This window comes from Chamaea fasciata, unplaced genomic scaffold, assembly GCF_029207755.1.
Source record: "Chamaea fasciata isolate MVZ Bird 193981 ecotype frontalis unplaced genomic scaffold, bChaFas1.0.hap1 SCAF_21, whole genome shotgun sequence".
Lineage (NCBI taxonomy): Eukaryota > Metazoa > Chordata > Aves > Passeriformes > Sylviidae > Chamaea > Chamaea fasciata.
Genome location: NW_027094106.1, coordinates 8,569,831 through 8,594,337, shown reverse-complemented (window position 1 = coordinate 8,594,337; position 24,507 = coordinate 8,569,831). Strand labels below are relative to the sequence as shown.

Sequence of the window (24,507 nt, the reverse complement as noted above, 5' to 3'; positions counted from 1 at the left end):
AATCATACACAGGAGTCTCTTCATCAAACCTCCCTTCTGGCACAGAGAATAAACCCTCCAACTTCTCCAATAAAGGCAAATACAGGCAAATAAAGGCTCCTACCTCTTGTTGATGGGTTTCTCATCCTTCTCGTAGGGCTTCACGAACCACTTCCCGATGCGCACGAAGTTCCTGTTCATGAGGCACCTCTCCAGCAGGTTGTGAACGGCTTTGAACAGCAGAGTGCGGCACTCGTAGGACAGCCCGTTCTCCCACACCCCATCTTCCTCCTCTGCAAGGCACAGGGCAAACACAAATCACCTCTGGCTTCCATCCTCTTCTTTCAGACACAGCACAAGACCCTTTTCTCTCCCACAAGCTTTTTTTTTCCCCCCCGAGATATTCACAGCGTAACGCGCAACCAAAACCAGCCTGGAACGTTCAGATAACTCTACTGATTTTTATAGCTGATCACTTTTAGCAGTTCTAGCATAAAATATCTCGTCCCCCACAAGGAAAGAAGATTCAACAGTTATTTGTACACAAAAGGAACCAAGCAGCAGCAGCACGTCACGGATTCCAGCACTGCGTGATCTGTCTGCGATCTGTGGCTCGTGTTTTGGGGAGTCTGGGTTACTCATCCCGCAGAATTAGTGACAATCAAGCTGAAAAATAAATTTACCACAGCCAGATTTAATATATCCTGGTGTCTTTGAGTAGCATTGAGTGAAGAAAGCCAGGAGCAAAAGCCAGCAATCAGCTGCCCCTCAATGATCAACAATTTGCTAGAGAAGATGAAAAATACTCAGAATATTGGTAAGAGCAACCTGATTCTCCCCAGAAGACTCAAACCTGTCATTTTTCTTTTTAATTCAACATTAAAAATGAAGACATTTAGCTCTGCTTTCTGATGCATACACCGAAGGGAAAAATCAGCAAGACAATGTCCAGCTCCTACCGAAGGGATTCTGAAGTCAAACACTGACATCTTCTGTGCCCCACAGATCAAACACAGGCACGGAATCCAACTTGCACATGCCAGGCTGATTTGCCAAATGGAAAAGAGAGATTGATGACAAGAAACTGCAGCTTCTTGCACCACGCTGGCTCCTGCTCAGGCCCTCAAAGAGCTGCACTGGCACTGGAATTCCCTTACCCGGGTAAAACAAGAGACACCCGAAAGTTCCTGGGGTGTCTCCCAGGATAGATCTGATATCATCCAAGCCCAGCAACACCAATAGGAGGATAATAACAACATCATAAAGCTGGAGATAGCGTCCTTTAAATCACTGGCAATCAGATCTTACCTTTATGGCTCTAATTCCTCGTATTTTGCGGTTTACATCTATCCCTCAGGATCTGCTCCTGGTCTCCTTGGACTAACCTAGCAGAGCTACTCTTCAAATGCCATTGCTTTTGTGCTCCAGACAGCAGCAGAGACGAGAAGTTTGTCTGACATAGATAAGGAGACATATTTTTACTCCAGTCTCTGGACAGCCATGGAATAATTTAGGTCGGAGGGGACCTGTGGAGGCCGTTGAGGAGCCCCAGGTGAGAACAGGTTGCTCGTCTGTCACATCCCCTGTCCCTGCACACCTCCAGGGGCTGGGGCTGCAGTCCAGGTGTGACAGCAGTGCCCTGCCTGCTCCCCTCTCCCTCACGGAGCATTTTGGTTCCACTGCTTCGCTCCCTGGTCAGAAAACCTCAGCAGCACGGCCAAGTCCTTGCATTTTAAATCCCCCCTGGAAATAAGTCCCTTCACCTTTCCCTGGAAGCCACTTACAGGCTTAAGAGGTTGCAATATTATTAACTAAAGTCTTGATATCCTTAAATTAGAGAGCATCTAGAAAACCAGACACCTAAAACTTTTAGTTAAGAAAAAAACCCTTACAGGTTATTACAATAAACAATATTTAAGATGCAGATGAGAGAGAAGGGAATTCCAATACTACTGGAACCAGAACATGGTGACCATGTTTGTATTTTGCTGTATTCCACACTTTTTTTTGTCTTTTGCTACATTCCCCACAGGGAAAAGTACATTTCCACACAAGGCCAGTACTGTGAGTAAAAGAAACTTATTCCCAGTAACTCTGAGGGACAGAGTAAGAGTAAACAGACCTGCCCCATCATTTCTAAAAGAGGAGGTGTGCATCATTACAGATGAATCATTCCACGAAATAATTTTCTGGGAAAGACAAGGAAAAACAAGGAGCAGCTGTTCCCAAAGCAGAGACCTCACTCACCACCAGTTTTCCCACCCCACCACCACCCTACTCCAGCCGGGGAGCGGAGCAAAACCTGGTTTAGAAAACCTGCAAAGCTACAAGAATGACACAGTAACTCGCTGAAGAAACATCACACGCCGCTCTTGTAACAAAAAAGCGACAAAAGTCCAAAGTCAAAGGGTGTGAAGTGGCCGTGCCAAGCGCAGAGGTTGCTCCCCAGCTCCGGTGGATGCCCAGGCACAGCCCTGCCCCGGGGGCAGCAGCTCTGCAGCCCCAGGGACCAAAAAGCAGCTCAGCAGAGCAAACATTAACTCCCCGGCTCGCTCACGTTGGACTTTAGCTGCACAATAAACTCCTCACCATTACAAAGGTTACACAATCGGTTTGTGCACGGCTCCTGTCACTTCAAGGAATCGTTCCAAGCACATCCCCTGCATCCAGGACCTTCCAGAGGACGGAATGGAATGGAAGGAGCTAATTCCAGGGGTTTTATGCCTAATTTGGTTTTGGTGGATTATTGCAGCAATGCCACGGAAGGTGCTGAAACTGCAGGGACACAGACGTGACACAAATCCTGTGGACACGGAGGAGAAGTTTCCATTCTCTGCAGTCAGGGGCTTCATTTAGGTTGGGTGAAGCTTCAGCCAGGACCAGCTGTGCTGACCACCAAGTTATGAGCAAGTTTCCATGAACTTGCCTCAAGATGTAATTCCTGGAAGCTCTCCTCCCTCGGATTACTGCAGAAGCAGAGAGCTCTTAGCTGAGTGTGTTACATGGAGAAAGCGCGAGGCTCGAGATGGAAATCACCACCAAAACTCCGATTTTTGCTCACCAGACCACCTCCTCTGAATAAAGTGCACCTTGCCCCAGAAAGGGAAGGTAAAAGAAGCCGTCAGCTCAAGAAACCCTCATTTCAGAACATTATTCAAATTCATGCAAAGAAACCCAAAACCCAGCAGTAAGTGTTCTCTGACTTTCTGAAGTCTATTTAGTCATTCCCCTCCCCCCAGTTTTGGCGGTGGAGAGAAGCAAACATGACATCTGCTCACATCTGCCAACTATTTTTCTTCTTAATTCAAATTGTTGTTTCTCAACATGAGAAAACCCCTCCCACTTAATAGAAAATTGTACACAGCAAACCATTGATGAAAAGAGGGGGAGAGGAAGAGGCGCTTTTGTCCTCTAATCTTCCTTAAACAATAAATTCAAATGTTCAATCTGATAACGCTAACAAACCAAAAGAAGTTGCTGACTCATTTTTCAAAAGGTGCTAAAGCCACAATTTCACTTTGGACAAGTGTTATCCACAGAAGTGCTCTGGCAACCTGAAGGTTACAAGTACTTCATTTCTGATGAGTTCTCTCAGCTGTCCAAAGCACTCAACCCTTCCCCAGCACACTTATTTTTACGTCAATCCATTAAACAATTTACACTCGTATCCCACCGCTCCCTCTCTCTTTACATCATCTATTAGACAGAGTTTTCCTCAAATGAAGAGCAAAATAACCAGGAAATGAAGAATTCGTGGAGACAATGGCCAGGAAAAAGCAATTTGCATACTACACATAAATAAACTGTTTCAGTCAGCACCTTCTCAGTATTACCAATTTTATTGGAGGCCACTTTTCCTCAGAACTTTTATGTTCCCCATTCCATTCTTCCTACACTTCATCAGAACCAGTAAAGTTCATTTTTGCTGATTGTGCCCTTCTGTCTGTGTGGTGCTCTTGGAGAAGTAAAGAAAAAAATTTGGAGCACCCTCAGAATACAAAACTCTTGCCATTTTTAGTGAATTCTGAAAAAAGGACTGTCTTTAAACCTTATAATTTAATTCATGTCAGGTTTTTTTAAGCCTATTGTTCTTCACAGATCTTTAGCCTAATTCATTAATCAAGGATTTCTAAGAAGGAATACACATTATATATATATATATATAGACAAATCCACATTGCAACAGATATACACAGCCTTGAAAATATCATTTTTAACAAGGCTTAAGAACATGGATTTCCCTCCTTCCTTTAACACACAGGACACCAGCAAACACCAGCTCTTGCACAGGCTGAGTGTTTCCCACACCATTAAAAACATCTTCCCAATGCACAGTGAACCTCTAAAATAAACTGCGCAAGGAAACAAAGCCTCCACTTTGGACAACAATTCCCCCCAGTTACTTCAGTTACACGGGGGGAAAACCCATCCTTTCATATCAGGATGGAGACTGTGTGTTGGAAGCATTTCTTACCTCACAGGCTCCCTTCTTGCCTTTATATGACTGTGCCAGTTATAAAAACACTGCCACAAACCTGATTTATACAACAAACTTCCTATATAAACCTCAGACTCCGAGGGAAGTAAATAAGCAAAGTCATGTGAGACATACAATGTTGCAATGATACCACAGAAATACTTTTGAGTGGAAGTTTTCTATTTCAAAGCTCCGAGTTTTGAATTAAAATACTTTAAACTGCTCAAAGTGAGAATTACCCAGCAAAGCTACTGAAATACTGCTTTGAGGGCCTGCATCCCTTATGAAACCAGTGAGAAGCAACAGATTTTGCAGGAAAAAAGGAAAACAACACATTTAAAAATATCAGTGTAAGAATCTGAGTAAGACAACAGAAGTTTGTTCCTGTTGGAGTGGTATCTGTGATCTGCACTCACTGAACAGAACCTGAATCCAGGACTCTGGGTATCCAAACTGTCCAAAACACCACAGTGAAGACACTCAGCACCATCCCAGGTTAGTGTTTGTGCTGCCTGGCCTTTGCCAGCGTCACGCACTGAGGTTTTCTGCTCTCCACCCTGCAGAATCTTTTCTAAATCCTGACAATTTCAAAGCAGAACCTTTCTGTAAGAGTGTAGCCACGGCAGTTTATAAAGACAACAAGGCAACTGCTCTCCTTCACCATTTCTTGGCTCTAAGTTTGGCTACAAAGCCACAAGAAAAGCTGAAAAACTTCCCAGCTTCAACGATCCAATCTCCTCCTCCTTCAGTGAGTGATCCCCTACGCAGGTAGAAGTAACAGTGTAAAGTAAAATAATTAATTGTTCTGATTTATCCAGGTCATTCTGCATGTGGCATTGTCCATACAACCAACATGCCAAACCCTCAGTGCCTGTGACAAAGCATTTTTCACCTGACTCCACAGATACTTCACGTGCACGTTGGTCAAGGAAAAAAGGGGGTGGGGGGGGAGAAAGTGAAATCTTTGTCACCTTTGAGCTCGCAGCAAGTCCCAGAAGTTTGATAAAACTGCTCCAGGAATTTTTGCATAATGCTTACCAGCAGTTTTGCTTAAGTGGCTACATCTCTAACATGGAGGACTGAAGAAATGCTGAAGCATCAATGCAGCAAGAACACTTGGAATGCCTCTCCTGCCTGCCACAGAACACACAGATCCTTCCCAGACAAGGGGCTGCAGCTCACCCTGCTCACATCAGGTGCAAAACGCTTTAAAAAGCAACCTTTCCTTTTTTTTTTAAGGGGGGGTAGGATTTGGGGTTTTTTTAAATGTAGAAATTAAATGATCTTAGGAAGCAATTGTTATTTTAAAGAAGCATCACTGGCTGAACTCTCTTCCAAGCTGCCTTTGCCAACTCCTTGCAACTGGCAGGGTTTGCAGCCCCTTGGAATGATAACTGGCTCACCCTCTGGTTTCCATTGTCCTGGAGTAATGAGACACTCGGTGCTGACTTCAGCACAATCTCACTGGATTTTTGGGGACAGGGATTTGATCTACAATGCACATGCATCAACAGCTCCACAACACTTAGCAGTCTTTGCTGCCATGACTGTTTTTACCACACAAACAACAGGATTCTTCCTTGCTCTCCTCCAACCAGCATCATTTTTATACGTTTCCCCCCTCACAGAAGCATGAGCAAGATTGCTCAGCAAACAAAAACTGATTATCTTGATATATGACAGACAACTCTTTAATTTTTAAAGTAAATTAACCAAATTTAATAGACACCAGAATGAAAAAAGATGCATCTTGCAGCTCACCGTTTGAAAGATGCAATTTGAAGGTCAAAGCCATACAGCAGCATTCCCCTATCCCAGCATTAATCAAATTGTAACCATTTCCTTGGGACTAGGTCTTGTACATAATTCATACCCGACTGTTCTCAGGTTTAAAATCATCTACTGCCAATTTAAAAAAATACAATCCAAGTGTAGAAGCAGCCACATGAAAATGAGAAAGAATCTTTCTAATAAAATAACTGCTGATCAGTGCCGTGAGAGACCACTGCCTGCTGAAATTGGGAGAGATGTCCTACTTTAGGGTTTCAGTTGCAAGAATTACTATAATCAAGCCTCACTGTCAGAACAAAAACATAACCTTTGAGGTTGTTAGAGGCTAAAATAACATTTCACTAACTTCTGTCTGCCTCTAGCTACGTTGGGTTAGAAGCAGACCTCGGGTTTTTTGGCTGTGTGTACAGTAAGTAGGTTCCTAGGGAAGGGGAAAAAAATAAATGATTGAGTGAAGTCAATATTCCTGATCAATCAGCATCTCTGAACAAGTCTCCTTTTGACATGCCTCCAGGCAACAACAATCCCTGACCATCAACAAGACACTTAGCCAAGGCTTGGAATGAGAACTCCATCACAGCCACGAGCAGGATCCAAACGTGACTCCAGGGCACGGAGTGAACTTCTAGAATGTACAGCTAAACACAGAGACAGCATTTACTTCTTCCATCTGATATGCATAAATGTACATTCACCAGGCTGCACAGCCCCTGCTGAGGGGATCTTGGGAAGGGGACAAAAGGGTTCTGGAAGGCTGACACATCTCAAATCCCCCAGGGCTGATAACCAAGATGTGTTCCAGTCACTGAACACCCATTGTTGTCTGAAACTACACATCACCCAAAAAGTCAGAAACTGTCAAAATCCCGAGCTCTCCTTAACAGGCAGAGCTTCAGACCAAAGGGAGCCAGAATCAGGAGTTATTAACGTGGCTCTGGCAGATTTCTCCCCCAGGAGAACTCTGTCCAAAGGCACTGAGGGACAAACTGCTCCCAGGTTCCTCCCTGTCCCAATCCTCCACCTCTCCAGCAGCAAACTTCTAAATGAGGCAGCACCTCAACCTCCAGCAGCAAACAATTTCCAATCAATTTTGCAGGTAACAAGCCCGTGCTAAGAAGTCATTTGTCATTCCCATTGAAAATGTAACAAGCAGTCATTGGGAGAACAAGGCAGTGTGAATTACCAGGAGGAATTGTCCACCGATGAAAAAATCCATTAGGCCAAGACCAAGGTCAGATAACATTGTTTGGGTTCAGCCATAATTCTCCCTCCTATGAGATCCACGTGAAGATTTTGTGTAACAGCAAAGAGAAAAAAGTGCAGGTGTGGGCACCCCTCAGGCACCAATCCAGCTGAGGAGGATCTGTACCAACTCCTGAGCACCTGAGCCTCACACACACACACACACACACTCACAGATTCTCTTTTCCATTCCTAGAGGACAAAACCACAGAGCCCAAAGTGTCAGACACAGGTGACAGGCTCAGGAGCGCCAGCATCACACAGAACACGTGTGCAGCAGCTCTGGGGAAGCACAGGCACCCACAGGTGACCTGAACAAAGAAAATACCCAAAGACATGGCTGGGAGACTGTAATCCTCCACTATCTCTCCCTTATACCCTAAGAGAGGTTAAGAGTTGGTAAGTCCCTGGGATGATACCTGCTTATCTACCTGTGCAAAAGGGTAATTCTGGACAAGCACAAACAAGGTGCTGATCTAAAACTCCAGCTACAAACCACTGCTGCTGTTTTCAAACGTCCCTCTGTGATAAATCACCAGCAGGCAGATTCAAGGTGGCAAAGAAAGCTGCTCAAACAAATAATTTTAGTGGTCAGGTGACATAAAATTTGGCTTTCCAAACGGCTTAAATGTCATTGGATTTCCCACTTAAAATGTATTTGTCTTGATTTAATCCCACAGCCAGGAGCACACAGAATTCACACAGGTCCTTCCACACAAGTGCTGGTCTTGGCTCAGGGCAGGCCCAGGCCAAAACCACCCAGCACTGGGTCTAAGTTACATCCCAGCCACACAAAGGATGTTCCCTGCAGGTCAAAACTGAGCTTATTTATAGGTCATAATAAGGAAATCTTAAATGCACTAAAATACCAAGCAAACTCCAGTGTAAGTGCCATTTAAAATGCCAAGTTTGTAGTTCCAGGACAGACAGGAATAGGAGCAACAGCCCAACCTTTGAAGTCGACTATTCAAAGAAATAAACATCATTTCAGTGCGTCAATTGTTTTGTCAGATCACAGTATTTCTGTATGAAAATTCCACGCGTTATTAAATTGTCTCAAAGTCAACTTCCTCAGTGGCACTTTAAACTCCTGTTTGTTCTCCAGCTTATCCACACACACACACACACACACACACACACACAGGCAGCATGAACAATTTCTGGTTACCAGGTCACCAAACCTGGGTCTCATTTTACACTTCAGTAATCTGAATACTGTGCATTATTTGAAAGGAAATTAGAGTGATGTGTTTGTTGGGATTTTTTTTTTTTCCCCCTCGAATTAGTTCAGTGTCACCTTTAGACTCACCCAATTTCAATATCTAACTTCGTCACTTGCTGATAAGCAGCTGGAAACCATCTACGTGGGGAATTGAACTCAACAAGCAAACATTTCCAAAGGAAGGTGCCAAATTTGAAGTACAGCATTACTGAGAAATACAAACATTGTCAGTCTTTCAAAAGGCTGGGTTTGAAAACCCAGAGTCTGGGTTTGCTCCCCCCAGAGCACTGCAAAAAAGGGGGGAGAGGAACCATGAAAGACTGAAGGTTTACAGATTTTTACATGGGAACAGCTGGTTAGCTCCAGGTGCCTCCTTCTGAGGGCTTCTCACTGACGGTGTGAATTCCACCACAACTCCAAACAGCTCAAGAGCTGCCCAGATCTCTACCCTTCCCATGACATAACAAAAACGAGCTTTACTATTTGAGTTTGAAAATTCTAATTGCCCAACAAAAGGGATCTTATCAAAACATGTTTAAGACATCACTCGTGAATCACAGGCACAGCTTTCAGCACAGCTTTCTCCTGAGGAAGCTGCCAAAACTCATAGGCTTGTGTTTGGTTGTTTTGTTTTTTTTTTCAAGGGAACAAGCGGGGAACAAACCCCTCGTTCCTTGAAAACCCAGCAGCCCAAGGTGAGCTGAACACAGACCATCGCCGGAAGAGTTTGGTGAGGGTTACAGAAATAAGACAACGCTAGAGACAAGGGTACATCTGCTAGAGGTGTCAGAAGCCAGCTCAGGAGTAGCAGCATCCTTTCAGTGACCAAAGGGAGGTGTGAGCAAGCTCCTCACCTGAGAGATCATGATGGATGAGGTCAGCAAAGTTGGGGTCATCCCCCCACCAGAAGATCCAGAGCTCCCTGCGGCCCGGGCGCTGGTCGCGGCGCCACACGCTGAGCACGTCGGCCTTGAGGCAGCGGCTGAAGCTGCTCAGGATGGGATCCTCCTCCGTCACCGGGAACAGGATGGGGGCAGACGTTGGGCCCTGCCACACGTAACGCTTCCATTTAATGCCAGTCAGATCAGCCTGGGGGACACAAAACAGCAGTCAGGTCACACGCACCCGCAGCAAACACATCCTGCTACAAGGTGATGGCGCGGGGGGAAAGGGAGGAGCGATCGCCCGGAGTTTGGTGGGAAGCACGTTGGAGAGTTGTGTGTGCCTCAGGAACAATCAGGCACCCTGGTTTAACAGCTCATCAAATAACTGCGGCAAAGCAAAGCTTTCACTGCAGCTTTGAGGTGACACAGGGAAAAGTCAGACTTGATTTAAAGTCTAAGAGTGAAAGAGTGAGTGATGTTATCATTCACAGACTGCAAGTGTCCAACCTCCTGAACGCTCGCCTTAGCGAAGAACATCTTTCTATTTGCTTGCTTGTGCACACACTGCCTTTTCCATCCCAGATTACTGCATGGAAATAGGTGATACAGTAAACCACATATCCTTCCAGCCATCTACCGCTCGGGAAAATTTCACAAGTTTCTCCACTGTAAAAAATTCTCCGTCTCTGCCCCAGGAAGCCTCTCGTGTTCACTGATTTTACCAAGAGCTATCGTGCTTTTCATTCCTCACACCACATTTCAAGAATTTACATCCTCGTTTTATCATCCCATTCTATGTTAGACCCACAACCACGTTGATAATGATCCACTAAACCCCTTCCTAGGCAAAAATTAATTTGGCTTCACACAGGGGAAGAGTTACTACTCCGTGTAATGGGAAGCAGGCGATTCCTGGATTATCTACACCACAACACCAAGTTTTAGCACTCAGTTTTTTCACTGGAGCACAGGCACCTGGAGGCAGGTAGGGGAGGCATTGCCCCGGGTTCTCTTTGGGAAGGCAGAGCAAGGCAGGCTGGCATTTGCCAAGAAGTTACTATTTTTTGTCTTCCCAATATGACAACACACAAAAGATTACTGCAACATTTAAACCTAACATGGCAGCCTCCCCACCTTCAGCAGGAGAGCAATTTAGATGAAAGGCTGCCTGCAACAGTTGCTACTTCAGAAAGACTTTCAGATTGAAAATTGCACTATTAATCTGGAGCTGCAGGCCTGATGCAGGCTGCAGACACAGCCGGGCTGCCCAGATTCCCCTCCATCCAAAAATATGAGTGCCACAGCTTGGCACAGGATCGTTGTAACAATCTCTAGAATCATAAATATCAGGCAGGCAGCTAAGATTAGCTCATTTGCATTAAAAGCCGATGAAACAGCTCAGCACAAACACCAAAAAAAAAAAAAAAAATTTGCATCGCAGTCCAGTTATATAGAATTTACTTTCGGAGCTACCAAAATTCAACACCGTGAACGATTTGATATTTGGGTTAAAAAAAAAATAATAATAAAAAATAAAGAGGCTACAAAATGGTGCACATCAAAACACAAGACAGGGAGGGCATCACCAAAAGCGGCCCTCCAGAATAAAAACAAGCAGGGCAAGGGATCCGTTTAAAAGCGAGGAAGAAGGGAGGTTTCGCCTCGGGATGCCACGAGTGGGGAGGGAAAACAGAAAGTTCCCCGAGATGTGGGGCCGGCAGCAGCAGCGAGAAACACCAGGCTGAAGGCAGGGAGAGGGGAGAAAAGAGGAAAAGTTGGAAGGCACGTTAAGGGAAGGAAAAGGCGACTGGCGGGGAGAGGCTACTACCCAGGAAGAAAGCGGGAGGGAGGGGCGAGGCGAGACAGACAGCGATGGAGGGGAACCAGAGGGGCATGGGAGAGTTGGCTGCTCCAGGCAGGGCCTACTCCGAGGGCTCATCCAGCAGAAAGCTCCGCTAAAAATGGCTGCTTTGCTTTCCACACTGCCCCTTCCCCCTCCCCCGGAGCTCCCAGCCCTTCCCTCGGTGGCCCCGGGCCGTGTGCGAGCCGGGGGCCGACACTCACCAGGCAGAAGAGGTTGGAATGGCAATCCTCCAGGCTGGCCCCGTTCGGCACGAAGCAGGAACTCATCCTCACAGCCACAACCCACACGCCATTATCCCACAGCCTCCGACAAGAAAGAAAGAGACAGACAGAGAGAGAGAGAGAGAGAGAGGGAGAGGGAGAGAGGGAGAGACAGACAGCGAGAGGGAAAGGGGGAGGGGGGCTCTGCACACGCACAAATAATAATACAATTAAATAAGGGATTTACAGACACACGCACACGGCACGCGAAATAGTGGCAGGGGGAATAACCCGCCAGGAGAGACAGAGAGGTATGGGAGAGGGGGGTAAAAAAATATATATATTAAAAAAAAAAAAAATTTTCAAAAAAAAAATAAAAATTGAAGAGGAACTCAGAACGTTTTCTCGTCTTCTGGAGCTCAATCGGGGGTGTAAAGCCGCCGTGGAAGGGGAGAACAGAAAGAGGGAGGTGGTAAGTAATCCAACGACGGGAGATTAAGATCAAAATCCTCCCCGTTCCTCTTGTCTTCTCGTTCGCATAAGGAGGGGAGGGAGAGGAGGTAAGGTGAAGGGGTAATTGATCCAACAAGAGAATAAAAATGGGGTAATTAATCCAGGGGGCTAGGGGTAAAAATCAGTTGACATCCCTCCTTCCTCTCTTCTCAGATGCCAAGCAAGAGAAGCAGGAAAAAAAAATAAATAATCCAGCGGGGGCAATTAATCCAGAACCCCCCCTCCTCTTCCTCCTGTTCCTTTAGTCATCAGATGAGAAAGGGGCAAATTGTGGAATGACTGGGAAGGATTGGCCGTGGGAGAGAGAAAAATCCAGGCTCGTCTCTTCGGAGTCCGAGGGCAACAGGGTGTGGGGGGGTCAGATTCTTCTCCCCTTGCTCCAAAAATATTCCAAATAAATTAAAATTTCAATTCATAAAAACAAACTTCAGGGGCCAGAAGCAAGGCCAGTCTGAAGAAATCGTAAAGGCAGAGCAAGAAAAAATTCCCTGGGGTGTACCCCCCCCAAAAAAAAAAAACATCTGCGGGGGCAGGGGAGGGGGGAAGGTATTCCTTGAGAGAGAAAGGCCGCAAAAGTCTCCTCAGCAGCCCAGCGGGGGATTAAATTCCCGTGTGGAAAACCCCCCTCCCCAAAACGAAATACTCTTCGCAGCGAGGGCGAAACCAAAATATCCTCCGTCGGGTACAAAAAAAAAAAAAAAAAAAAAAAATTTAAAAAAAAAAAAATTCCTTCCGTGGGGAAAGGAGGGAGGGGGAGAAGGGGTGGAAGGAGGAAATTGCGGGTGACCCTCGAAGTCTCTTCGGGGAAGGATGGAGGAGTCTCCGGGAGGCCGATCGCCAGCCTTTTTCGGGGGAGGAGGAGGCGGTAAATCGCAGAGTGTCTTCGGGGAGCCTGGTGCCCCCCAGCTGTCCTCGGGGGCCGCGGGAACCCCGCAAAGTCTCTCCGGGGGAGCGCGGGCCCCGCCGAGTCACCGCGGGGAGGGGGACGCGACCCCTGGGCGCGGGGGGGGCGGCGAGGCGGGGACCGACCCGCTCAGCTGCGAGCCCGGTCCTTTAAAAATAAAGGGGGGGGGGACAAAAAAAAATCCCCAACAAAACAGAGGGGAAAAAAAAAAAAGGCGCGGGGGGAGGGGGGGGGAAAGGAATATAAAAAACGATCGTCTTCGGCCGGAGCGGTGTGTCCTGGGGGGGCGGGGGAGCCCCGAGACCGCTCGCTCTCCTCAGGTGCGGGTCCCCGCGGGGGCGGTGGGCGGAGGGCCCCCTCCCCGAGGCTCCTGGGCACGGCGGGGAGGCGGCGGCCGAGCCCCGGGCTCTGCTCAGCCCGAAGGGGTCGGAGCCCCGCAATTCCCGGCGCCGCCGACACACAGGGACGCGGCGGCCGCCGCCGCTGCTGCCGCTGGCGGAGTCGGTGCCGCGAAGCCCCCCGCCGGCGCGTCGCCTCCCCTCAGCGGTGCCTCTGTCGTCGGCTGCCCGGCCGCGGCATCCTGTGGCGGCGGGAGCCTCAGCGCGGGTCCCCCATGGCCGGAGCGGGAGCGGATCCGGCTCCCGGGTAATTCCGAGACCCTTTTTCTTTAATGGCGGCCACAGGGACGGCGGTCGGGGCCCCCCTGCCGCGCTCCCATTGGCCGCCGCGCCGTCACGTGGGCGCGCACCGCCATGGCCGCCGGCGCCGCTGGGGGAAGGCGGGTGCGGTGGCGGCGCGCGGCCGCCAGGGGCGTCCGGGGCGCTGCGGAGCCCCCGCCTTGCTCGTTGGGGGGGCGCCATCTAGCGGCGGCGCCCCGCGGCGGCGGCGGGGCCGCGGGTTCGAGTCCCGGCGCCGCCCGGCCCGCGGTTACCGGGATGGTGGCATGGGTCAGGGTGGGAGGACAGCGGTGGGGCGGCCGGGCAGGGTCAGCCCGGAGCACAGGATCGTGTCTGGGATAGTGCCATGGGAGAGGCTCCGCAAGCTCTCTGGGTAATCTGCTCCAGCGCTCCTTGGGCAAGTTCTTCCGCATGTTCAGGTGGAACCACCTGGGCATCAATTCCTGCCCCTTGCACCATGTCCTGGTGGCTGGCAGCACGGAGCAGAGCCTGGCGCATCTTTTGGCACTCCCATTTAGATATTTACACACGGGCTCACCCTTCCCTTTTCCCTGCCGGGGCTCCGTGTCCATTCACGGACCATGAATTCAGTCCCTTCCCGGGGCTGATCCCTGTAAGGGCCGTAAGGGTTGGACTCAGTGGTCCTTGTGGATATCCCAGGATTCTGTGGCCACCCCAGGGCACCTCCGGTCAGCCTGGGGCCAAAGTCCGGGCACAGAGTGTCCCCCAGCACAGAGAACACTCGCCTTGGCTCCCCTGCCACAGCTTCCACCTCTTGGCAGAGGATTCCCGATATTTGCGCTGCGGAGCAAATTCCAAACTGAGGATCTCGGAGCCTTTTTTGAAAAGATAGGCAAGGATTGTGAAAGCTGACTTTAATATTTAATGCAAGCGTTAATGCTCTCACTAGTCTCACAGACAGCCTCTCTGCCAAAGCAGAGCCTTACTCCAAAACCCAGTTTTTTCCATGCCCAGATCCATATTGTGCAGTTCAAGAGGATGAAGTAGGTGGCTTCTCTGTTACTACGTGCACAGATTTGCAGAAGGACTGTGAGATTATTCAGAATTTAGATGCTACGGTGACAGTGAAAGCTATTTTTAAGAGATGTTTGGAAAGTGTATGCATCTTACTAATCCTCTCATATTACACATTAATTTTCTAGGCAATGCCTTGCATGTAGAATGGAAAATTTCAAGTTACTATATGCAGAATTTTTACTGCAGTGTTCAAGTGAAAACACAAACCAGTGTAAAGCACCTAAAGGAAAAGAAAGGCCTGAATGTCTCAGCTAACCTGACATTCACATTAAAATATGATATGTTCATGCAACAGCAGCACGTTGATCACAACTATGCAACACGATGATGTTTCAAAGGCCCTGCAAATTATTTCAGGACTCCTGAACAAGACGAGCAACAACCTTCTGCAAATGTCTTGATAGAGTAGGAGGAAAGAAGGACACTCTATAAATAAACTTATATGATAAGTTAAAAAAAAAAGAAAAGAAGTGAGGCTAGATATATATTCACCAAGAGAAACTTTGAAGATTTACTCACACTGAGCCTATTTTTGTATGCCAGTGTAGGCAAGCAAGATTCTTCTTTTCATCTAAATAGAAGCAGAGTATTTTTAAACTCAGGAGGATTCATTCCCTCAGTGCTCATCGAAACACGGCAGCTGGGGCCGGAGCCGGGATGCGGGGGGAGGGCTCCGGGGGGAAGCAAACCCCTTTCCAAGGGGAACAGATGGTTTTCCCTGGGCTGGCTGCAGCCGAGGGCTGTGAGGAGCATTCCTGGGTGCCCAGGGCCAGCCCCAGCCCCTCGGAAGTGCCAGCGCCACCGTGATGTCCCTGCGGGAGAGGTTCTCAAGTCACTCCTCCCCACGGAGAAATCCAAGGATGGCAAGGAAATCAGGGAAAGGGGCATTCGGCGTTAAGTACACAAGAGCTGGTGTGGATTTATCGCTAAGAGGAAAAACAATCATTTGGTCAAAGGGGTTTGGTAGATTTGGATATCCGGGATGATGGTTCTGGCAAGTCTGAATTGATTTCAGGATAACACCAATTTTTCCCATTTCTTTTCCCTCAAAGAGCACAGCTCAATGCCTGGAAGAGAGGATTAGTGTCTAACACTGGGTTTGGTGTGGCTGCACCTCCCAGTTTTGAGGAACTCAGTTCAGTGTGTCTCAGCCCACTTCTCCATATAATGCCTTTTGGGATCCTGACACATTCGTCACAATAAATCCATCTATAAGATCCCAGCACAAGTGCAGAACATCATTTGTCCAGTAAACCAAAAACACAGGATAAGGAACTGATAAAATATCCACAAAGGAGGAAAAAAACCCAACACATCAATGAGGGAATTTTGAACTCCAACTCCTCCTGACTCAGAACCTCAAAGCTTTCCCAGTTCCATGTACAGCACCTCAGAACAGTACGACACAAGGGAGAACAATCACATCCACGTCTGGTGAATTCTGCACCTGAGACACTGCTTGCCCTTTGTACTCTTTGGGAAATAAAGCCTCCTGGAAAACAGAGGAGGCAGATTAAAACAGAATGGAGGAAAGGATGCTGTTGAAAATGTGCTTTGTTTTGTAGATAGGTTCTTATAGAGTTCTCATCTCTGCAACTTCCAGAAGTGCATTAAGCTGCATAATTAGCATCTGTCACATGAAGCTTTTTCCTTCCCTCTTCCTCTCCCTAGAGGGAACCTGCATGAAGAAATTTTAATATAAATTTTAGTATCTACTCTACGTAGTGCAATCATATTAGGAAAGCTACAGGCAAGTCAGTTTGTGCTCAGTCTGTTTATCTTTGTGTAATAGAAACTTCACCTTTTTTTCTTTAAAAATGTTGCCGATCCAATTTAAAAATTAACCAGTCTCTTGGAAAGACAACAGGGGTGGGGGAGAGATTGTCCCCATTGCATCAGACTTAAACCCATGGAATTGTCAGGAGCTGGGTAGTTAAAGCCGGTCCTGGTATTAAATCCCTACAATCTCACATGGAAACGTCCAGCCAAAAGGAGTAAGGGATGGGTGATTTCCCCCTTCTAGTCAAAAGGATTTATTCTGAAAGGAATATTTATATTTTTAAAACTTCTAAAGAAAGTAGGAGTTCGTGTTGCTTTTTCATTGACATCAAGAGATACTCCACTGCTGAACATAAAAGTCAATGGACTACAGCATCTCCTGGTGAATCTCTGCAGGCAAAAGAAGATGCTGCCTTTTAGAAATAAAGATTAAATAGAAATAAACGAAGCCTAACAATAGCAACATGACAAACAACTCTATTATTCAGCCTCTGATTTCCATTCAGACCCTCTCCTAATTTTTTGGAAGTATTTATTTTCTCCTTAATTATTCCAAGAAAATTGAGATTATAGGATTGAACATACTGCCAACCACCTGAGGTATGGAGTGCAGACTGAGTGCTTAAACTTCAGCTACAGAGGTGGTAATTATTGTAATTGGTGCATGTGAAGTAAATATATCAAGTAGTGTAGAGTTCAAACTCGTGCCAGTCAGTCTCCAGTTGGCACCAACATTTCTGTCAGGAGGATACAGAGGTCTCAGCAGGACTTATTACTGGCAACTGTTCAACAGTTCTCTTCTCCAAATGGTTTCAAGGGGATTTGGGTGGGAAGAAGGATAATTTTTAACAAATTAAACTACCTAAAAATGGCGAGCTGCCCAGAGCCACCTAGTCTGCCTTAGTCACTACTACCAAACCATTTTAAAAAAGAAGATTAAAAATATCATTGCTGGCAAAATTACCTACCTGGCTTTAACGACTTAATCAGATCCCTGCAAAATTACCCAAACACGTGCTGTGCACCATCCTACAAGTGTGTGTAAAATATGTCCAGAGTAAAAGGTAGAGCAGAATATTCACTCAGTGTGTGTTTCTCAGAAAACAACCTTGAGTTTTCAGAATCCAAATATCCCTATGAGGACATGTCCTATAGATAAAAAAAAAAAAAAATTAAAATCACTTAATTTTTAATTGAAATTTGGAAAGACTAGGAGGAATGGTTATTTCCCATTAGTATTTAGCTCACAACATTTGTACGGTGCAAAGCAGAGTTCAGCTCTGCACTGTGAGCTCTCACAGGAGCCTCTGCCCCGTGCCAGATTGATGTCCAGCTGCTTTGTTTAGACCTTGCTAAAATGCCTTTTTCAAATGGGGAATGTGTCATTTCTAGCAGGGGTCTCCAAGAGAAGATTTGAGTTTAATGCATGGCAATAAAAAGAGGAATATGAGAATTCTTGCTCTCTTTAGTGTCAGCTTTGGTTAAGACGTATGAATGCACATGAATAGTCTTGTCAGAATCTCTGGGGCTACTGACATTCAAGATCTAACATATTATTACTTCTGACCAGAACATTAGCTGCTGTGCAGGAAGGAGAAGGGGAAGAGGAGAAAGGGAAAAAGATAGGACCACTCCCTAATCAGACAGAAATTGTTATGGATTTCTCTGGCTGGAAATCTCTGAACAGAACTTTTCCGCTGTGAAAACGCAAGGCTCGTGTTCTCCAATCTGACTGTACAGCTCTTCAAAATCTGCAGAAGGAAAAACAAAACCCAGCATATTTTAATGCCTGATCTTGCTCATTTTACTCATGGAAAGGATCCTAATTAACCTATAAATAATGATTGTACAACCAAGTATTACATCCTTGTAAAGGACATGTGCTAAGGAAGGTTTGAGCATTTTAAGCTGCCGACTCTATTTTTTACTATTCCTTTGAATTATTCGTTTCAGATGCAAATAAGCAAATTAAAGAATTTAGTTAAAATAAGGTAATTTTCATTCCAATCTCAGCGTATATCAAATCTGGATATCACCACAATGGAAAGATTTGTTCACCAGAAGCAAATATCTTCCAACGTCCTCCTGGCCGAATGAAAAGAAAACACATTTCAGATATTTTTAGTTGTTGCTGTTCACAATTCATTTCTAAATAAATTGAAAATACTCAGATATTGATTTAATCAGTGTTATTTGTGCTCTGAAATTTGAGCTGAAGGAGTACAACCAAAGGGAATACCCTGCCCTTTGTGACTGAAACCACCTTTAGAATCCATTCAGGAGCTTCAGCACGTCAGACAAAGGCCTGGATTTGTTTGGAGCAATAAATGATAGAGACCTTTACATATTTGAAGTGCAACAGATGGTCCTCCAAGGAGAACATAATGACTGGCAGACAGCACTTCGTTAGACTGGCTTGGAATGTCTTCAGCAATTACACAGGCAGTGTTTTGGGGGGAAGCCCTGTCATCTCTGTGATTCTTCCCATGGAAATAGCTGTGATTTTCCTTGTTTAGATGCTAAAACATGGCATCTTCTAAAATCCAGGCAGTGAACTGGAAAAGGACGCACCTTTGGCCCTCCCAAGGCTACTCGAGATGAGGCTCCACTTGAGAAGAGAGATGTGAGTATAAAGAAAAAATTAAATCAGCATGAAGGGGAAAGAACTTTTGGTACATAATTGTACAACTGTTAATCCACAGTCAAGTATTCCATGGAAATGGAGTTCAGGGAAAAGAAAATGCCAAGGTTTAACACAAAGTCCAGCAGACTTTTAGAAATTGAGAGGTCTGTAGGTGCAACAGGCAGAGAATATCAAGGGGAAAACATCCAAAATTACTGAATAAGAACCTCCTTCCTTTGGGAAACTGGTGATTTTTGAGGAGTTCTCCTCCACGTGAAACACTGTGGCTGCAGTTCTTCAGGGCAGGGGAAAGGGAGTTTTTTGAGGCTGTCTTTCCATTCTTTCCGTTTTCACAGACAAGCTCTTACACAAGCCAGCAATTAATAACTCTAATTCCAAAGAAAGAGCAATAAAATGCTGATTTCTATACTGTAGACGTAGCTTAGAACAATTTCACTTCCATCTCTCCCATCCCCGTAATTCCAGGATTAATCTGTCCTAAAACCTTCCCCACCAAATCCACCCCGAGTGAAAATTTCTGTGGCAACACAAGGACAACAACAAAAAAAACAACATGTCCTTTCCCCAATGTAACTTAAATGTTGATGGAATCATAACTGCATTACTCCCTCTCCAATTAGCAGCAGCATTCTTTATGTTTGCTTACGAAGCGTGAACCGTTCGCTTGTCACTACAAAGACCTTCTGTGGAGGACTTAAAAATACAGCCCCAGCAATTAAAATGACAACAACAGAGGTGGATTGGTCACATCATGGCACAAAATATCCAGCTGTTGCTTTCCAGCAGAAAGGACATGAAATATTATGAGCAAATTTTGAGGGGTTCTACGTAATGCTGCTGGATATTCGGGTGAAAATATGGATTTCCAAGAAAGGAGGGGACTAATGGGAAACTATGTCTAAGCTCACAGATTGATTTTTTCCACATGATCAGGATTGTCACTCATGCTTTTTATCCACACAAATTTCCCTTTTTTTTCTGCTGGAACTGGAGATATTCTATTCTGTGTGAAATTCTCTAAAGATAAGAAAAATTTGGGGGGTTGTCCTCATAAATAAGGCAAAAAGTGATCTGTTAGGGTTAGAGCTAGAAAATCAGATTTTAAACTTATTTAATTTGGTTGTGTTAAAAACATTCTAAAAGTTTATTAAAACCATAAGTCTCATTAAAACAAACAGAACATCTTTTATAATCACATCTGTCTGCTGCTGGTTCCTGCCTATTCTGCCTCCCAGTCAGATGGGAAGTTATCTGTAATACATGTAGGGAATTGAAAAAATAATTTAAAATATACATTTAAATAATAACAAAGGCGGAAAATGAAATGTTTCAGGTTAGTTTTTCCTAGTTAGGATTATAGGAGATAGATATAGAGATATAAACATAGATGAATTTATCCTGAAGTGATGAGGTAGCTTTGATTTCTAATACAGCAAGAGAAAATAACTGACACACACAGAACCAGCCACTCAAGGTGGGGGAAAAAAACCCAAACACTGTCTATAGAATCCACCTACAGATATGTCCTTGGAGAAAAAACTGATGAGAAAATTATCAGGCAGATTTTTTCCTTGCTGTTTCCTTCCTGGAAGTTTTTTGCCTCTCCTAACAGCACAGCCATGGCAAGTGATATGGATCAGAACTCATCCATGCAGTATATTTTGCACATCAAATTGATTATCCATGACTTCTTAGGCAAACACAGGAATGCAGAAAACATGTCAGCTGTTATAGACAGAATACATGGGCATTGCTCTCCTTTACTTTACATTTAGAAAGAGCAGCAGATAATGAGCTCAACCATTACCTTGAGAATAAATTTCATTTCCAAGTTCAGAAGTATCTCTGGATTCTCATCTGTTTTGTGAACCAGAACTCACGGGAAGCTCAGAACATTTGTCTTCTGAGCTGTGTTTGTCTCCAGAGTAGTTGTCATAAGTGGGCAAAGGCTTTGATGTCCTCATCTTCATGCCTTCAACCATGATGACCTTACAGACTCAAAGCAATCACTGCAAAATACAGAAGACAAGGGGAAAAAAAAAAAAAAAAGAAATAAAAGCTCTGTCTTTTTTTCTTCCCTAAATTCCTAGAATTCATCTTTAGATTCATGCCTGTAGCAAAAAAAAAAAAAAAAAAAAAAAAAGTCAGACTAAAAGATTACCCTTCTGTATGTTTCATCTGATATAATTGCTTGGCAACAAACATCTCTTGCTCTGCAACTACTCTGCAGTGAATTTATTCACATCAGGAAAAACACATCAGAAAGGTGTCTAGTTTGAAAGTTTCCAAATCAGACACCAGGGACAAAAAACCAGAGTGACAGAACAGGCAAGACACAACCTGGAACCATCCTGGGGACACACAGAGCATCTTTTCATCAGCAGCCACAGGAAATATTAGACAACCAAAAGTTTTGGGATCAGCAGGTTTTGACAAACCAGAAATTAATCCTGAGCTGTAATAATACATAATGTGTGTTTGAGCAATATGTCATAAATATAATTATTCTTTGCAGATGTCTGCTATTCATTACAATGGAAACTGTTCCATTCTACACTGTGGCCAAGTGGTATCAGACACCATTTTTATTAAGACAAGCACAAGATGTTCAGTCTCAGAAGGTGAATTTCTAGACATTGGGCTGATAAAGCCATTTGAGCTTCTGTAAAATATATATCATACAATAATTACATTTCATTTTGTGGTTTACAAAAATCTATTCATGAAACTACAGAAGCTTGTCAGGCATTCTTTATTTCCAAAGAATAACACTCATCCATGAAAACAGTCTGATTTAAATCACTGTGAGTGCTGGCAGATGAAAATTACTGGATAAAGCAAATAGTGTCTTATTAGAAATCAAAGCTACAAGTCTGAGTCACTCTTACTACTGAGATACTCACACCTGACCAGGCTTTAGGTACTGGGAATGCCATCTGCTTTCAAACACATTGGCCTTGCTGCTGGCAGAATTCTTGCAGGGTTTTTTGCAGTGAAATCAAATCAAGTCCAAATCTGGAAGACTTGAAAACTTGGGCCCTGAATGATTGCAAAATGCAAGTAAAACATTAAGTTGCAATCACAGTATAGGAGTGGGGATGGAGTTCCAGCTGCAAGTTCAACCAGACCCCTTTGTAGGAAGTGAGTGACCACTACTCCATTTTGGTTTTGGCATCAGACTTCAGAACCTGCGGAGCAGAAAACCAGGGAGAAGGAAAAACTTATGCTGGAAAGATCTGAAAGATTCAGGGAGGAAACTGGTGGGAAGTGCCCTTCCTCTCCCTGCAGACACTGCACAGCCCCAGCAACGGCAGTGAACAAATAAATGGCAAGAGAACACAACATATGGATCCTAAACCCACAAACTGCTGGGAGCACAAGAGAGAATAAACCCCCCTCCTGTCAGGTAGAGCAGAGCCTGTGTCAACAAGAATCACACGCTCCCACTGTTGCTCAACAGATGTACTTGAACTAGAGATAAGGCACTTCAAAACTCCAGGGAAGTTATGTGCAAAAGGTGTTGCCTCCTGTGCCTCTTTCCATGCAGGGAAGGGAACACCAGGCAGGATTCAGACACCTAATTCTGCAGTAAGTGAGGAAAAACGAGCAAAAGGATTCCTGTCAATACAAATTATCCAGGGTAGAAGATGGGGGACAACCTTATAAAGCAAAAGCACAGACAGAGTCAATACATTTATAAATTAGAATACAGCAGGTACACTTACCACTGGAGAAAACTGTGAGTAAATCTCTCTCCTGAGGAAGGCTTTAAGCCTATTTTCCTTTTTTTAAACCTATGTCACCAGTGAAGTCCCATAAATGAATATTCTCTTGCAGATAAAGTGGTTGTCTTCACCTTTTGGCAGCTGCAGTAAGAACAAAACATATCCTGCAAGGAGGTTTTACTCCTGAGGGTAATCTCCTCAAAGAGTGAGGAGAAAGCATGAGCTAAGATCACTTGCACAATCATGTTTCATAACTGTTCCTAGTCTGGTGGTATTGGTCCTTCCTGAGTACAAAAAATGCACAAACTTTTCTCTCTCTTCTACTAAGCGGGGGAAAAAAAAAAATCTGCTTCTCTTTGGATACACAGAGAGTTTGGAGGAGCTCCAAACAATGGAGCACTGTGTGCCCCACTCATCACACAGACACTGAAGAAAGAGTGTGGCAAAGAATGCACAAAGTATGTAATTACTGTTTCACAAGATAATTCCATTATTAATACATCCCCAAAGATAGCATGCACAGCGCTGCAGTTTAATTAGATGGTAACTGGAGGGGGTTTGAATTTATGAGGTAATAAATATATTTTGGACTAATAAACTCCAAGGCTGAAGTGTTTATTAATCTAGAATATAAAGATTACATAGTTGATAGGAGACAACCTCAGGTTGTGCTGAGATGCCTGTTGTTTATACACTTCAAAATTAATATTTTCCTCCTTTCAGGAGCAGGATCAGAGAGCCAAGATTGCTGTGGATGGTGCTGAAAAATACCAGAAACTGCCCAGCAAATCTGTGTTCTCCAAGGCAAAGGCTATTTAAGTCTCAGCAGATGGTGTGGTTTTAAGGTTTCACCTTTTAATCAATTTATCACCTCCTAAACTATTAAGTACTGCAAATAAACTCCCTTCTGACACTGTCAGTGCCTCATTCTGATGGTGAAAACCACAGATTCCCTTGTAGGATAACCAGAGCCTTTACAAGACTATCAGATCTCTCCTCTGTTCCCCCCAAATACTCAATTCCATCTTTATTTTCCTGCTTTTGGATTCACCTGCAAGACCACATGAACAATTTTGATGTCTCACTGAATTTTTTTTTCTCTCCTGAACGTGGTTGTAGAAACTTTTTGCCTCGTGCAGCACATTAAGGATTTGGAAACCAACAGTTGTGAGGATTTATATCCCAAACAGCTGTGCCAGGAAGTCAGAGGAATCAAATGGTCTCATCTATTAACTCGTCCTCAGGTAGTTACAACTAGAGCTTTATAAATTACCACACAGTTCAGTTCATTTAAACCACATTTCTCTGTTATTTTGGAAGGGCCAATGCCTCACTCAGGCAAGACAGAAGGCCAGGTTTGGTCCACGAAAAAACGGGCATGACTGAAATCAAAGACCAGTTTTGCTTAAGTCAAAACTAAATTTAGGCCTGAGGGAATTGCAGAGAAAGAAAAAAGGAAGAACCACGAGGAGGAACAACTTGTGGGATCTTGCAGGTGAATCAAGACAGATGACGCAAAGGAGCTGTTCCCATACCTGAGTGATGGATGCTGGAGAAAACCGGGGGAA

The 24,507-nt window shown here is 44.9% G+C and overlaps 1 protein-coding gene across 1 annotated transcript in view; it reads right to left on the bottom strand.

Moving 5' to 3' along the window:
- MED13 (mediator complex subunit 13) overlaps positions 1-11,894 on the bottom strand; it is a 50,543-nt gene extending 38,649 nt beyond the window's left edge. The window contains exons 1-3 of the mRNA XM_066201862.1: positions 11,660-11,894; positions 9,566-9,800; positions 104-272 (exon numbers count right to left, since the gene is read on the bottom strand). Coding sequence (XP_066057959.1) covers positions 104-272; positions 9,566-9,800; positions 11,660-11,725 — 470 coding nt within the window. The 5' untranslated portion in view covers positions 11,726-11,894. The remainder of the gene's footprint in view (positions 1-103; positions 273-9,565; positions 9,801-11,659) is intronic.
- Between the last annotated feature and the right edge of the window lie 12,613 nt (positions 11,895-24,507).